The sequence below is a fragment of the Psittacula echo genome, assembly GCF_963264785.1.
Source record: "Psittacula echo genome assembly, chromosome: 14".
Lineage (NCBI taxonomy): Eukaryota > Metazoa > Chordata > Aves > Psittaciformes > Psittacidae > Psittacula > Psittacula echo.
In genome coordinates this window covers 3,740,171-3,755,023 of record NC_137750.1, presented here as the reverse complement: position 1 = coordinate 3,755,023, position 14,853 = coordinate 3,740,171, and the positions used below count along the sequence as shown (strand labels likewise).

General features: G+C 38.0%; 1 protein-coding gene across 5 annotated transcripts in view; it reads right to left on the bottom strand.

Moving 5' to 3' along the window:
- HELZ (helicase with zinc finger) overlaps positions 1-14,853 on the bottom strand; it is an 87,909-nt gene that overhangs the window by 65,190 nt on the left and 7,866 nt on the right. For 3 of the 5 annotated variants that reach the window (XM_080629083.1, XM_080629084.1, XM_080629085.1), the window contains exons 2-4: positions 5,572-5,799; positions 3,756-3,792; positions 260-384 (exon numbers count right to left, since the gene is read on the bottom strand). In XM_080629083.1, the coding sequence (XP_080485209.1) occupies positions 260-384; positions 3,756-3,792; positions 5,572-5,781 (372 nt within the window). In that variant the 5' untranslated portion in view covers positions 5,782-5,799. The remainder of the gene's footprint in view (positions 1-259; positions 385-3,755; positions 3,793-5,571; positions 5,800-14,853) is intronic. The other 2 variants (XM_080629087.1, XM_080629086.1) reach the window with 2 other exon arrangements.

The window sequence follows — 14,853 nt, the reverse complement described above, 5'->3', positions numbered from 1 at the left end:
AATCCCACAAATATGAAAATTCTTTTGTATTCCCTGAGGACTCAGGCCAGCAGCAAAGAATCATAATATCTCTAAAACACTGCTAATGCAACAACCAAGGTATCCTGCTGAAATATGTGTGCCCGTATACTTATCTTTGTGGTTTTCATACAATTCATTTTAGTTGCAGCCTTACAGAAGTTCATTATTACACACATTTTTAAAAAAGGAAATACAAAACTGCTTTTTAAATTATATAGATTGCAGCAAACCCACTTACCAGTGATTCACCCATCAGTGATTTGGAAAGAACATTAGACACAATTTGCAGCTTCCCTTTAAGATGCATGCAGCAGAGCACTGCACGGAAAGATCCATCTCCCTTGGCCAGCCCCTCTCCCAGCACTGCAACACAAATCAGCAACTATCAGCTTCATCACAGCATACATTTAATTAAACTATATACAGTTTTCCTTCATCTTTAACACGAAAATAAAGTCTGAAACTTGGGTTGATCCATGGCTTCTTGGGAAGACAAGTCTTGGATTAAAGTAAGTATTACTTGTTCTTGTCTAATATTAACTTGAAACTTGTCTCCCACCATCTAAGAAAAGCTGTACAAGCTGTACATGAGCTCAAAAAAGGCTGTCATGTTTACGTGCTAAAATAGACAAAAATTAAATATGGGAAGGTTAAATTCAAATATCTGACACAGACACAAAGGACCTCCTCTTCACAGAAAGGGTAAAAAATAAATTGCAACCAACAACCTCTCAGGAACACAAACATGCTCAGGAAGATCCATTCATGCTCACAAAAAAACATGCCCTGTCGTTTCCAAATATAGCTAACCTCCTCGTGGTCAATTCCTGCGACTTTAAAAGGGCTTTTATTCACTTACACTGTAAAGTGCAGGATATAGGAACGATTGTTTGAGTCCAGAAATTTACAGGCTCTGTGTAACAGAAAACTTTCCTAATGCTTTCTAGCACTGGATCAGATAGCTGCCAAACAGACACTTTCATTGACACTTCCAACAGTGAAAGGATTTATTTCACGATATAGACGTGCTTCAGACAAGCAGGAATAACAATCATATATATTACCTGTCCAGAAAATGAAATGCCAGAATGACTAAAAAAACTAGTGAGCTAAGCATGTGAGTTGAAAAGAAGGCTGGGCAGTTGCTTAAAATTACAGAATTATAACATACATTACTGTTATTGCAGGCAACATCAATGTGTCTATACCACTACTCATGCGATGCAAACAGCTCCTGTTAATGCTAACAGGAATTTTACATTCACCATAACTTCAGGATTACGTTTGAGAATAATAAATCAAAACTCCTCACTCAACAGCCGCTCGCACCATTAACACAAAGTGCAAGAAAAAACAGTCCCACAAAACAGTTACATAAAAACAACTCAGCATCTCTTCAGAATGAAATGGTAACTAAATCCTGCCTCTAAAGTTCCTCAAAGATCAGTCTGAATTCACCACTCTGACGATACTGACCACGTTTCCAAAAATAGAGCTTACTTCCCAAATCAGAAGGAGCCACGCCAGAAATAGCTTTAACATGTCTGACAGTTTCCTATTTTAACCTCGAAGACTGGATGTCCAATTACGATCTTTCATACCATTAACTGCACGGGATCACCAAGCTAAAACATACAGTTGCACATGAAAACTTCCACAACACATGGCCCAGTATCTTTTGGTAAAGATTTGTGGAATAATTTAATGGATTACAAAGTACTATCATTCCTTGTAACACTACAAGCAGCACACTGTAAAGAACTTTCATTTCTCCAGTTATTTCAAATGTACTTATCCTGCAGGTTAAAATAAAACACTGCCATAGGTATGCAACATGTCAAGTCTTGTAAAAAGACAGAACAGCAGCTTAAATAAAACTGTCTATCTAAGAAAAAAAAGAGTATCAAGGAAGTGTGAGTATCAAGTAGTCCATGCTAAGGTTGTTTTCAACCAAGGATATTTCAAAACATAACACTAAAACTAAGACCCTCCAGGATCACAAATGCAGACACTCTAAACTGTCAGATGCTGGGCTACAACTGGTAACAGCACACCCTAGGGAACCCCAACCAACTAGTTCATTCATATAGTCATAAAAATACAATGTGTGTGCGTACAAAAATACACACACAAACCATTTTCGTACACATACATAAATATGACATTAATAAGTTGAAAAATGTCCTCTGGTTTATATCTGGAAAAAATATTTGCAGAACATGCTGGCATGAATTAAAGAAATTAACATTAAACCGGATGATATTCCTTTGTTACCTGCTATATTTGAAAGTTCTTTACTTAATTGGGAAAAAAAAAGCAGACATCTGTGCTGCTCTTCCACCCACTTCTATGCCCATCCAGTGAGAGAAGAAAAATAGTTAACATGACAGTTTCTTTGATATCCTGATAACTGACACACATGCCAAGAAAAAGTTTCACAGATGGATGTCACCAATCTACCCCTATGACAAACCCATCAGACCTCATCAATGAGAATCCTATTCATTAAACAGCATTCTCCCTCCTACCTCCTTTCACCTTCATTCATCTTTCCATGTGTGTGTCTCACTTCGATTTGCCATTGCGAAAGACAACTGTGAGGTTAGTCAGAATATTACACCCTTGGCAGAGATCAACAGTTAAAAGAAGCAGCTTAAAATATAAAAACCTCCAGACTATTTTAAGCATGATACTGATTAAGTGACATTCAGCCTTTTTAAATCTGTTGAACTTTAATTTCACACCTACAGAAGCAAGAAGCAAGTTTACTTTTCTTAGTTATATTTTGTGGGCCTCCACAAGCAGGCTGCAGAGCCGCACAAATTCCCCAGACTTGAGCATCAATAAAGACAAATGTATTTAAAACAACCAAGCAAGCCACAAAAAAAAAACCCACACAACAAAACCCACACAAAACCAGAACGAACAATTTAAAGATCATCACTGCTAGCACACAAATGGCAGAATAGTGTATCAGTCTGTGTAACAAAGCTGCGGTTTGAGAGAGTTGTCTTTAACATTCAAAAGTAGCTAAGGAACTAACAACTGACAGGTGAGATCTACCCACCTTCTCTTTACCAATCCAACTGATAAGCTCAGTTCCAACGCTTACCAAACTCTGCAGAGAGGTCTCAGTGAGTTTTGAGTCACTTGCATTATACATGGATAACAGAACATTAGGCAGGATGGTTAATTCCTTTAAAAATACCCTGACTGCACAAAGCAGTGAAATTTGAAAGGCTCAGCTTCAATGTGCCATATACACATTTAGAAGCTTTAACAAATACGAATCAATGTAACAAATACATCATCTTGATTTTCTCTGAATCAAGTCCCAAAACGCAAACCGAAATATCAACCATGTCACCAGGAAGAAAGACGGAACCATCAGCTGTCTTTAACTTTAAATGAATCCTAACACTAGCTGTTCATCCTACTAAGTTACCTATTATATAATAGTATACTAAGTTATCTATTAGCCAAACACACCAGTCTGCCAAAGACATGCATTTGAGTCCTGGTACTTCAATATGAGTTAGAAAATAGTGAGCTCTCTCTAAGAAAAAAAAGAGAAAAAAAAGTAGAAAAAGTCTTATAAAGCAGATACATAATTTTAACTAGGAAAAAAAAAATCACTGTTAGCAAACTAACAAATCTGGGCATCAGTTTTCAAAACGCAGACAACTGAGTGCAATTTATAACACTATGTAATGAAAAAAAAGAAATAAGCATACCATGCCTACAGTCTTCATCTGCTTGCCCATACTTTTTCTGAAAGGTAAAACATGAGAAGTTTAAAGATGGCATCATTCCAGTTAGCACAAACAACGACATGCTTGAATTACAAGTGTCTTAAAGCGTTTTAGAATCCATTACCTCATCTTTTCCTGGGTGCAACATGTAAAGAACAGCAGTCACATGTCAAATGTAATATAATTAATTCTTAGAACGCTGATTTTTTCTGTTTCTCAGCAAATGGACATCTTAAGAGAGGAACACGAATGGACAAAGTATATTGAATCACAGAATAGTTAGGGTTGGAAAGGACCTTAATATCACCTAGTTCCAACCCCCCATGTTTTATGTGTGTTTGTAGGCGGCTCACAACACCTAGGAAAAAAAAGGAAAACTGAACTTTCTTTTCTGGCCACTGCAATTCTTCTTTTAAACTTGCACCAACATGATGCTGTTGAAATCTGTAGGTGTTTTATTTTACTGTCCTATCAGTGGTGCTTTTAAATAATTGCTTCATTTAGTAAAAGAAGGGAAAAAAAACGTTGAATTATCATTTTTTAGGCCTTCAAGTACCTGTTGAAACCCAAGTCTTTAAGAGGGAAGTTTTGATTACAAGTATCTTTCTAAAGCCCCTGAAGACTTACTGCAATAATGTCACTATGATGAACATCCAGATGGGTGCCTCACAGGATTTTCCAAGACATCAAGGTCAGAAATGTCTTAAACACTGCTCAGCACATATCTGCATATAGGCCTATGCAAATGATTTTGAGAAGTCAAGTCCAACTTCCATTAAAAAAAACAACTTCAGTTATTTCTGAATCTCTTCCCAAAGGGAGCTGTAAGATAGGTGACCTCTCAATCTAAGAAGTTTCCCAGCTCTTGCATAGCTCAATTCAGCTGTGTATTTAAAATGCTCTCTCATCAGATGGGCACGATTTATCTTAAAGCTGCCCAGCAAAGTCTTACAACTTGGCCAAACTTTTTACATTTGGGATAAAACTGCTCATACCCAGTACCTGAAGATTTGGGGTGGGCAAAGCTCCTGTAAACCCATAATAACATTTCCAAAACACAAAGGTAAGGAAAAACGTAGGTTCATTAAGCAGATTGTAAGTTTATTCTTAAGCACTTTAATGTCCTTTCCCTTAAAAAACTGTCTCTGATGCTTTAAAGGAAGGACAGGAATTTGGCAATGGGATCACCTATAATTCAAGGTTAAGCCTCTTACCTTACATTTACAAACCTTTATAAAGACTCCAGTTTTCACACTTCCATTAAAACCTGCCAGAGCCTAAAAGTTACATCTTTCACAAGACATGCTCTAGTCTAGCAATCGAAAGCTGGTACATGATCAAGTATTAAAACACTAAAGTCAGGCGAGAACTGGCTACCTGAATTCTGGCATTCCTTAACTTTGTTTTTTGGGTGTTTAGGTTTACAACCTTAATTTCACACTCTTTAAGGTGTGTGGTCATAAGGCCATTGGTATGTAATTCAGCCTAACTGTACAAACAATCCCCTAAACCCAGACATTTTCCCTTCCTGAAATATATTTTTAGTTTAAGTATTTTTCTTCATTCTTTTAGAGTACTGTGATTCACACCCAAACTACTTAGAGGTCCCAGTCCTGAAAAATAAACAGATCAAGGAAAACTACAAGACAGAAGCCTCATATATGCTTTAGCAAGAGGGATTCATGGCAAACCAACATGCCAATCACAGGAAAACTCTGAATTTTATTTAAATGTTGACGGTACAAGGTTTTCGATGTTATTTCCAGTTCACTAAATACTATTAAAGAGTCACACTCACAAGTTGTAAAAAGGAAGCAATTCTATACAGAAGAGTCTCGATTTTGATGCGGTCGATTTCTGCCTGGCATGCCTCCGGGAGGTGAGCTGGGGGGTACTGGCTGAGGGAAAGGAGAGCCTCTGTGCAATGCTTCACTGCCACTTCATAATCCTGCTGCTTAAGAGATTCACATGCTTGTTCACATGACTTCTCTGGTCTTCTGTCTGCCATGACTCAGGGACAGAAATCCTAGAGTGGGGGCAGAGGGGACGATAAAATGTTGGTTAGCTGTATAATGGCAGTGACAACTTGCCAACCAACTTCCATTCCCATCTCAAGGTGCTGTATCACATCCCCTTCCTTCTGTGCCACTCACATTTCCTATCCCAAGCTTTCTCACTAACTAACCTCTTCCCAGACTTTTCTCCATTGCTCCCAGCTTTCAGTTTTGATTCTAATTCAAAAGGTATTTAAACCCACTACCGACAGGGGCTTTTGGGTCTTTGCTGACAACATGATCTTCGCTTTGAAAGTTACACAACTCATCCAAACTGGTCTTTCTCCAAGCCTGCAGCCATTTATTCCGAGACACCTTCCTCTCCAAAGCACTTCTCACCTACGCTCGGGGGAGGAAGCACACTCTCTGGCTGGGTGAAGCACAATGGGGATAGACAAGGATGAATGAGAAAGAACAGGAGCTCAACAGGAAATTGCTTGTCTCTTCCTTCAGCTGGTTTCTTTCCATTTGTGTCTGAGAAAGACCTAGGTACCCCTGTCACACCAACACCTTTGTGCACAACTTCTTAAATAATCTTAAAGCACTTATTTTTAGGCAGGAAAAAACCTGAGAAGTTGTGATAAAGATCTGTATTCAAGGCAGACATTATCTGCCAATAAACAAATAGTTATCCACAATCTAATCCACCAGTAGCAAAGCAAAGCACTTCAATAATCCCTGTCTCCGTTTTCCCTTCATTGATGTATTTAAATATACAATACACATCCTTAGAGACATTGCACTTTAAAGCTGACTTCACAAAACTACATTCTTATAACTGAAAGAGGAAAAAATGGTAGAGTTCTCATTTTCAGTTGTAGCAAGCAGCAAACTAGCAATATTTGTGATTATGCATCAACTATCACAACTGTGTCAAATAGCTGTCTCTAGCTCACTTTAAAAATTCGCTGCTAAAAAGTTCCTTTACACTTGACATTTTTAGGTTTTTAACCAAACTAAGAGAAAGTCAGGAAGTTAATCCGAAGGTCAAATAAATGTAATTTCCTTGTATGAAAAATCCCACCTCCTCATTAACAGATGCCAGAGCCAACAGACAGTAGAAATATAAATGAGACTTTACACATTTTAAACAACACAGAAGGGAACAACATATTCCCTTCCATTCTTAAAATCTGATTCAGTATCAATATGGAAACATAAAGGCATATTGATTTTTTCCAAGACAACTTTGATTTACATCACCTTCCCTTTTACAACTTTTACACAGATTTCTTATGTACCACAATGTCTCTTCCCAAAGAACGAAGGAAGACAAGCATGAACATTTTGCAGTTATCCTGATATAAATCTGTGACATATGCCTCTTCCTTAATAATGGCCTTGCAAAATATTACCTCATTCATCCAGATATTTCTTTTTCTGCTAAAAATAAGCCCCCATTTCCAATCCGAATAGGAACAGGCAAGTAGGTTTTGCATTTCCATACATATGAGTAACTCATTCATGGAGTAATTCTATTAACATCAAAGACACTCAGCTGGATCACTTAAGCACATATTTTCAATTACACAAATGTTAGGTATAAAAGCTGTTTATGTAAGGATGCTTTCTAGATACAACTAAAAATTACACTGATTTCCACTTCAGTAACATTTTAGGCCATAGTGAATTTTACAAATCTAGGATTTGCTTCAATAGCAATACAACAGTTAATTGATGTTTTTCTCATGTACATTCTGTTTTCCTCCTAAGGGACTGAAAACAGAGGGTTTCATGAACTCTGCTGTACTTTTGATTTCCTCACTTCCTGGCTGACATAAAACCAAAATTCCTTTGACCAGAAGTCTGAGCAGAGCTGCTGTGTGTTTATTCCCAAGGAACTGATTATACACAGATCCCATCCTAACTGACCTGGCCAGCATAACTGAAGGCATTTGAAAGTGAAGTTACCCAGTCCTCCTTTTCCAACATAGCACTAAGTAAAAGAAACCCATGTTACTTATCAACTGGCTTATGCTGGCTGTTTTGATAAATATTGAACTAGTGTGTCTGAGGAGAAGCTGGATTTCACCCCCAGCAGGACTGCAAAGACCACATAATGCCTTCGGTCAACTTGAAGACTTAGAAAGCACTACATAGGAGGTAATGGATCTTAAGCAAAAACCTGTGGATTAAGTTAAGTGGAGCCAAGGAAAGTCAGGACCAGGCTGTTAGGGTAACCAGCTAAACTGAGTCATGCTATTAGTATTTCTTAGTGTAATTACAAAACCCACTGAAGTCACGGTGCATGGGACACAGTGACAAAGAAGGAGCCACTGCAGCCTAATTTTGGCTTGTTTTGTTTTAAATAAAATCTAATCATACAAAGAAAACCAGTATGTGGACAACATATGGAAAATCATACACTCCAGCTCTCAGATTTAATTTCAATTGCATTTGTATCCATACATGCAGACACAAACATGCATATTTACTGCGTATTTGCACCATCTACTTCAGACTCCAAGCCAGGTGCCCTAAACTGCTCCCTGGACACAGTTGGCTCTTCCTGATGGCTCTTTAAAAACCAGTGCTCCTAGTTTTGGTGCCCTGAGCTTGCCTAAATCAGCAGCTGAGAGAAGATTAAGTAAATGTGAATTACAAATATGCGTTCTTAAAATCTAGCTATTGTAGTACCTGATCTACCCATGCTTAAAAACATTTCAGAACAGTTAATATTTTAACAGCCAAGGCCTATATACTTTTCAAAGGAAATCTGAGTTCTGTGCTTATTTTCCAAGAGATTTCAAATATAAAACACGAATTTCTACATTCATTCCAAGAGCAGAAATTATTACAGACTAGAATGGAAAGCTGAAGAGTCACAACGTCTGTGCTGTGTTCCTGAATCCCTTCACAAAACTGAGCAAACTACTTATGCACTTCACTTTTTCTGTCTGTAAAATTGAGATTAAAATACTAAGCATGTACCAGAACAAATGCCACGATTATTCATTTTCTCAAAATGGCCTGCAGAACAACATGACACAAATTCCTAAATTCAAATTTGAGTAACAATTTATTCTAGTAGCAAAGTTTAGTATGTCTGCAAAATTTCAAGGAAGAGTAAATAGGCATATTCCCACCATCTGAAGTTACACATCTAAAATAGGTGGACCTACCTTAGAAACACAGGCACAATGTTGTATCAACAGAGCCTGTACTATGAGTGGCCAATACAAAGCTTTGAATCCCGGCAGCACCACTGCCTAGAAAATAACTCCTGATTTACACACTCAAGTGAAGTATTTAAACACAGAGCCTGTGATTTCCACCCGCTATGGCAGCAAGCATCACATTGAGTAGAGCATGGACAGAAGCTTACACAACTCTTCTTCACTGGCTAATCCACAAACCTAGCCCTGGCATTACAGCTTGCACCTCCAAAAAACTCAAGCCTTTAAGTAGAAGAAAACTTACTGGCCTTCAAAGACATTTGTGCTCAGCTTCCACAAAATATCATTTAAAAGATCTTAACTTAAGCCTTGGTGGTTTTTTTCAATGAACTATGAGGGATATTTTTTTGTCCTCCCTACAACTAATGATTTTCAGGCTCAATATTCCTAATGAGTATTTTGCCTCCTTTCCAAAGGGATTTTGTAAACAAACATAAAGAGAGTAACTACAATTTAATCTCCAAATAAAAGCCCACATTTCCCCTGCAGAACTGCAGAGGGGGCTGGGAAAGGCAGAAGGGACAGCAGCTTGAGGAGGAAGAGCCATAAACAACGTGATCTACAGAGTCATTTATTTTCAAGTAAACACTACGCCTGCTTGGTGCACAGGAGGCTGTTGAAGAACTACTCCACAGTCTGATGAGTCCAACTTCAAATTAAAAACCAATGTAGGAGGAGAGAACATCGTGAACTAAAATTTGAGTGTTTCACAGCAGTTTAACTCATGACTGTGCACTTTCATCCTTCACAGCTTAGAGATGTATTTTATGCAATCAAAGGGTCCATACATTAAGATAGTAAGTTAAAGCATGTGATGGTTCCTAAAAAAATTTCAAACAGATGCTTTCTCAATTCCCTGTAAAGCATCTAGCCAGATAACTCTCACTGTACTTCATAAACAAACAGATTAGAGGGCACAATGCTGTTCCTATTAATGTTATTGGCAAAATTCCCAATGTCTGCCAAGACAGAAGGATCAGATCCAAGGTCTCGCATGCCAAGCTGACAAACAGTAGACAAGTCAGTAAATATTTGCATATTTTAACCAGACATTAACATATCTTATAAAGATTTATGCTAAAGCAATGATGTTCAACTTGCAGTCCTACAGTGAGACTGGTAGGAATTTACTGTCAATTGAATATACTTCAAGAGCCACATCCTGGGATTCGCCAACTGCAGCAAATGAATGAGACCTATTGCCATGGGGAACTTGCAGGGGAAGAGCCTCTCCAGCTGCCTCCCATTACACTCCATAACCCTTCAAACAGCTCTGCTGTGAGAAATAAGCACCCAAATACTCCTTGCCAAAGCTATTCAGCTGTGTCCTCCTGTTAACAGCTCACTGTACTGCAGGAAAGGAGAGGAGGAGAAGGGCTTGCCCTTCCTTTGCCTAGCGCGGTCAAGCTGGCACAGGCTCAGAGAAAGCAGGGCAGGAATTCAACTCATTCTGTCCCTCTCTAAGGAAACACGTGCAGTGACCACACTGTGTTTCCTAACCCTCTGTGATTTCTCAGCCCTTCTCACAAATGGGAAGGGCTGGCCACCCAACTGGACAGAAGTTTTACACACGTAAGAAATTCAGGTAATACATCAAGCAGAGACAGCTGGTTTATCATACCTTCCCAGCAATTCCCTGTAAGAGGCAAAAAGAGATTTTTGAGGCTGATTGCTCTGTCCTTCCCTAGTAACTTTTGAAGTCAATTGGAACTGAATTGCACTGAAGGCTAAAGGATCTCAAAGATGCTGCAAGTTTTATGAAATGTGTAACAAGACAGGCAACAGATCCAGAATTAAGTCCACCAAGGAAAGGGTAAGTTTTAATTCAGCCCCTTGTTGGTACTAAGACATCCATTACAACATCAATTACTGCCATATGCTGCCAACAGAGCGAGCGCTGTACCATGGTATCATGCATCAGTAAAAGAAAATTCTTACTTATTTTTTGTGCCCATTAATGATAAAAGAAATAAGCTACATTCATTAACTGCTCAATGATCCATCTAGTAGTTTCCAGGTTTCACTAAAGCTGAGTTTTCAAACTTTTTTTGGCTACAGACACCAGCAGTACACACCTCACAGCTTAATTCACATATGAAGGCCTCAAAAATTTGTTGTTTCATAATGCTGAAAAGTAGTATTTGGGAAGTCAGAAAGCTGGCACAGACACAATCCCTGTGACTGATGAGTTTCCTAGTTCCCTCTCACTCAAAATCATCACGAAAAGACTGACAAGATACTTAAATTTACACAGGTACAAAAAGATCGGGGTTCGTTTAATAATCTGGATGAATTACAACACATTTCGTATACTACATGATAAAAATGTTAGCTACTGTGAACATGCCAATGTTAGAGTTAAAAACAATGGGTCACTGGAATTCAACTATTTAGACTCTGCAACCAAACTGCGTTTGTCAGTCCACATACTACAACAGGGAATAATACATCTACCAACCTTTAAATCATATTATACAGTTGCTCTGGCACCTCTAGTGATCCCATCTTAAAGTATGCTTGCACCTCTAGGTGTTAAGGCATTGTTTTTGTAGTACTTCAAAATACCATGCAAGTACCCTCAGATTAGTAATATAAAATTAAATATCTATTTCTTTTCCTTACCTATAGCAATAAAATACACCTATCTTTGCCTTAAGACAAAAAAGCATTTTACTCGAGCCTCCAGGAAGGAATAAAATACAGCTGCACAAAACACAGAAGCCACTTACAGATACACACAGAAGAAAATGCACTTTCCTAGTGTCATGACGTACACATCATACATAATCCCACACTCAGAAATCATTTAATAAAGTAAGAGTAGATAATGATAGTGCACTATACCAATGTGAAAGACTTAAAAGAACAGAGGATAAGGATGGAGCATCTTTCATTCACAAGGTACAGAAAAAAAAAAAGGTATGAAAGGTGCTTTTGCCTTTTATTTTAAGAAAAATATAACAGCATAAAAACTACACATTATTGCAATTCTGGCTGAAGTCAGTAATATCAGTTACACACAGTGCTCAGAAACGTACTGCACACCTTACAGAACAAATACAAAAGTCTCCGCCCTTGAGAGAGGACAATCTAATCAGTTTTCTGAAATAACTGAATTACTCTGGTTAATGTTGTACAACTCCAGGCAAAATGACCCTACCTGAAATTCCAAAAATAATGTTAAATCTGAAATGGAGCATACAGAATGAGGAAAGCTCATTTCGAGGTTTTATTATATAGCATAACAGCAGCAAGAACTTCTGATACATGGGCTCTAAGGAACATGATACGCTTGATTTTGGAAAGGGAGAAAAAGGAATTAAGAGGTTCATGATGCCCCCCTACCATTAAATACTTAGATTATCCTTCCTCATTGAAAAAACAAAGGGCACCATAAATTAAGGGGACAAGTGATCTCTGGCCACATAAATAGAGCCTTGAGTCTGATCCAGTAAACTTAATAGAATAAACACATCCACATTTACCAAAAAAGGAGCAAGTGCCTGTGGGTGGTTTACTATTCACATAACAACAGTAAAAAATATATCCGCAATTGAGATTAAGAGCAAATGTCTTCCACATCTGGATCCTCTGTGTTCTTTAAACCACTTAACATACATCACAGTAACAAGTCAGATTTGATTGCATGCCAGTTACGACTGCAGTACAGACACTTCATTAAATGATTACTAACACTATATTACCTTTACTTACCTCATTTTCATTTTGGAAATAGCAGCAGAAAGGACAATCTATACAGCCAGTGGCAGCAGCATTTACACAAAGTGGCCACCTTTGGCTCAAAGTCTGGAAAGAACTCATGACCTCAGCACTTGTAACCACCCCATCCACCACGTAAGTATCCTAAATATCTTCATCGCCTGCCTTTAGAATGATCCTTTTTCACACCACTGTCTGAAAACATTTCCTATCTTGATGAAACTAAGCAAAATAGATGGTAAGTCAAAGCACATCATCAATGTGGTGTGTACTCCCTTTGTCTGAAAACCATCCATTGCTGACAAATTCAAGATTCAGAGCTACACAAAGCAAATCTATATACATATTGCATTCATTACAATTAGAGTATAAATACTAGATTGCAAAGGTCAATCCTCAAGGGTTGTGTAATGACAAAAGTATCTGTACAAGCTTATGTTGGTCCCTCTGTGTGCCTGCATTATGATATTGCCTTTCACTGTATTAGTCACATACTACATTTTCCAAGGCTACCTGGCAGAATGAGCAGGCGGAACAGAGGCTGCCTGCTTAATGGACATTGAGTTAAATACTGAGCACAGGGCCTAAGGCCTTATTTACTGCGTGCTACTCAAATCTGGTTCTCAGGACTGCATTTTAATGTTTTCATTAATTTCCCAAGAATGCTTATAAATACTGGGACTGAGCACTTTACAAGTATTAAGAAAATACCTTTATCCTTCTGACATTATTCCCATGTTACAAAGAATTAAGACATGACAACACATACACTTCTTAAGATTCAGATTAAGACAACTGAAAGTGATTCTTCCCCATTATGCTCTGCCCTGTACTATACTACCCTTTATATGATCAAAGGCAAACACCCAGAGTCTGCAGAGTGACTTATGAGTACTCAGCATTTCTCTACATCACAACATGAGAGCGTTCATTAGAAATACAGAAAATGAACTGTAGCAAAGACGGGGCTTAAGTATGATTTGCCTTTTATTTGTTATTCCCTACGCCATTTCTGAAACACTTTCTAATTTATGCAAATAGTGAAAATGTATTCCAACAAACAACTGCATTAGCATTATAAAATAAATTGTATGCAGCCAGACAGTGTAGCCTCCCTTCTATTTCTTTCTAACACTAGTGTTTTTCAGTTTCTTTGTTCAGTCACCCCCGTCTCCACATTTACTCTACATATTCTGCATATTCTGTGAAAATCTCCATTTTGCACCTTCTGTTTAAATCCAGTCACTGCTTCCTCTGTGCTAAATGAAGGTAGAGCTGGTAGGAAAGAGGAACTAGGTGTCAGGAGTACAGGGGGGGAATTCTCTGTGTTCTCATTTTTGTCCAAAATCATACTAGGGAGGAATGTGGAAGCCCTAGCCTGCAAATTGTACAGAAGTCCCATTTAACACAAGCTGAAGTATATTCACTGCAGGGATTAATTATCTTTTTAGACTTGTACTAAATGCTAATTTGACCGATGCTGAGCAGATTTTCACAGGGTTGATAACAAGTATATCCTTGGCAGAAACATATCACTATACCACATCTCAATATTTTACAAAGCAGCTCTACAGGCCATTAGGGTTTTTTCCCCCTATTTTATTGTGAACATAAAAACACATTTTTTGCCCTGTTTTCAAAAAAGACTGGATCATGTAGGCAAAACCCTTCACTCCCTCCACAGCACCCAAAAAGTCAGCCTGCGATAGACACCTACCATGGGAAATTTCAACCCAAATAATTAACATTTGGCAAGCAGTAACCAACTGAAATGAGGAGTATGTCATAGTAAGCATCAGGTAACATAATAATAGGTGGTGCTTCTGCCCCACCTAAAGTTCTTTTGGCTCCTTCATAGAAAATCTCCACGTAAACAGTCTTTCATAATAACCAGTTAACAGCAGCAGTCTGTATCCCCTATACCTGTACGTTCTTACTGCTTTTTGAGAGTAAAGTTTCTCACACTTAACCAAGATGAGGGCATTTTAAGTGAAATATTGTCCCACGGTTACCATTTTATCCCCATAACAACATCACCAATTACTTACGTTTAAAAAAATGCATTAGAAAAGTAATTTAATCTTTGCTTCTCTTAATGAAATTTGCCAGAGAAAAACAAAGGGAAAAAAT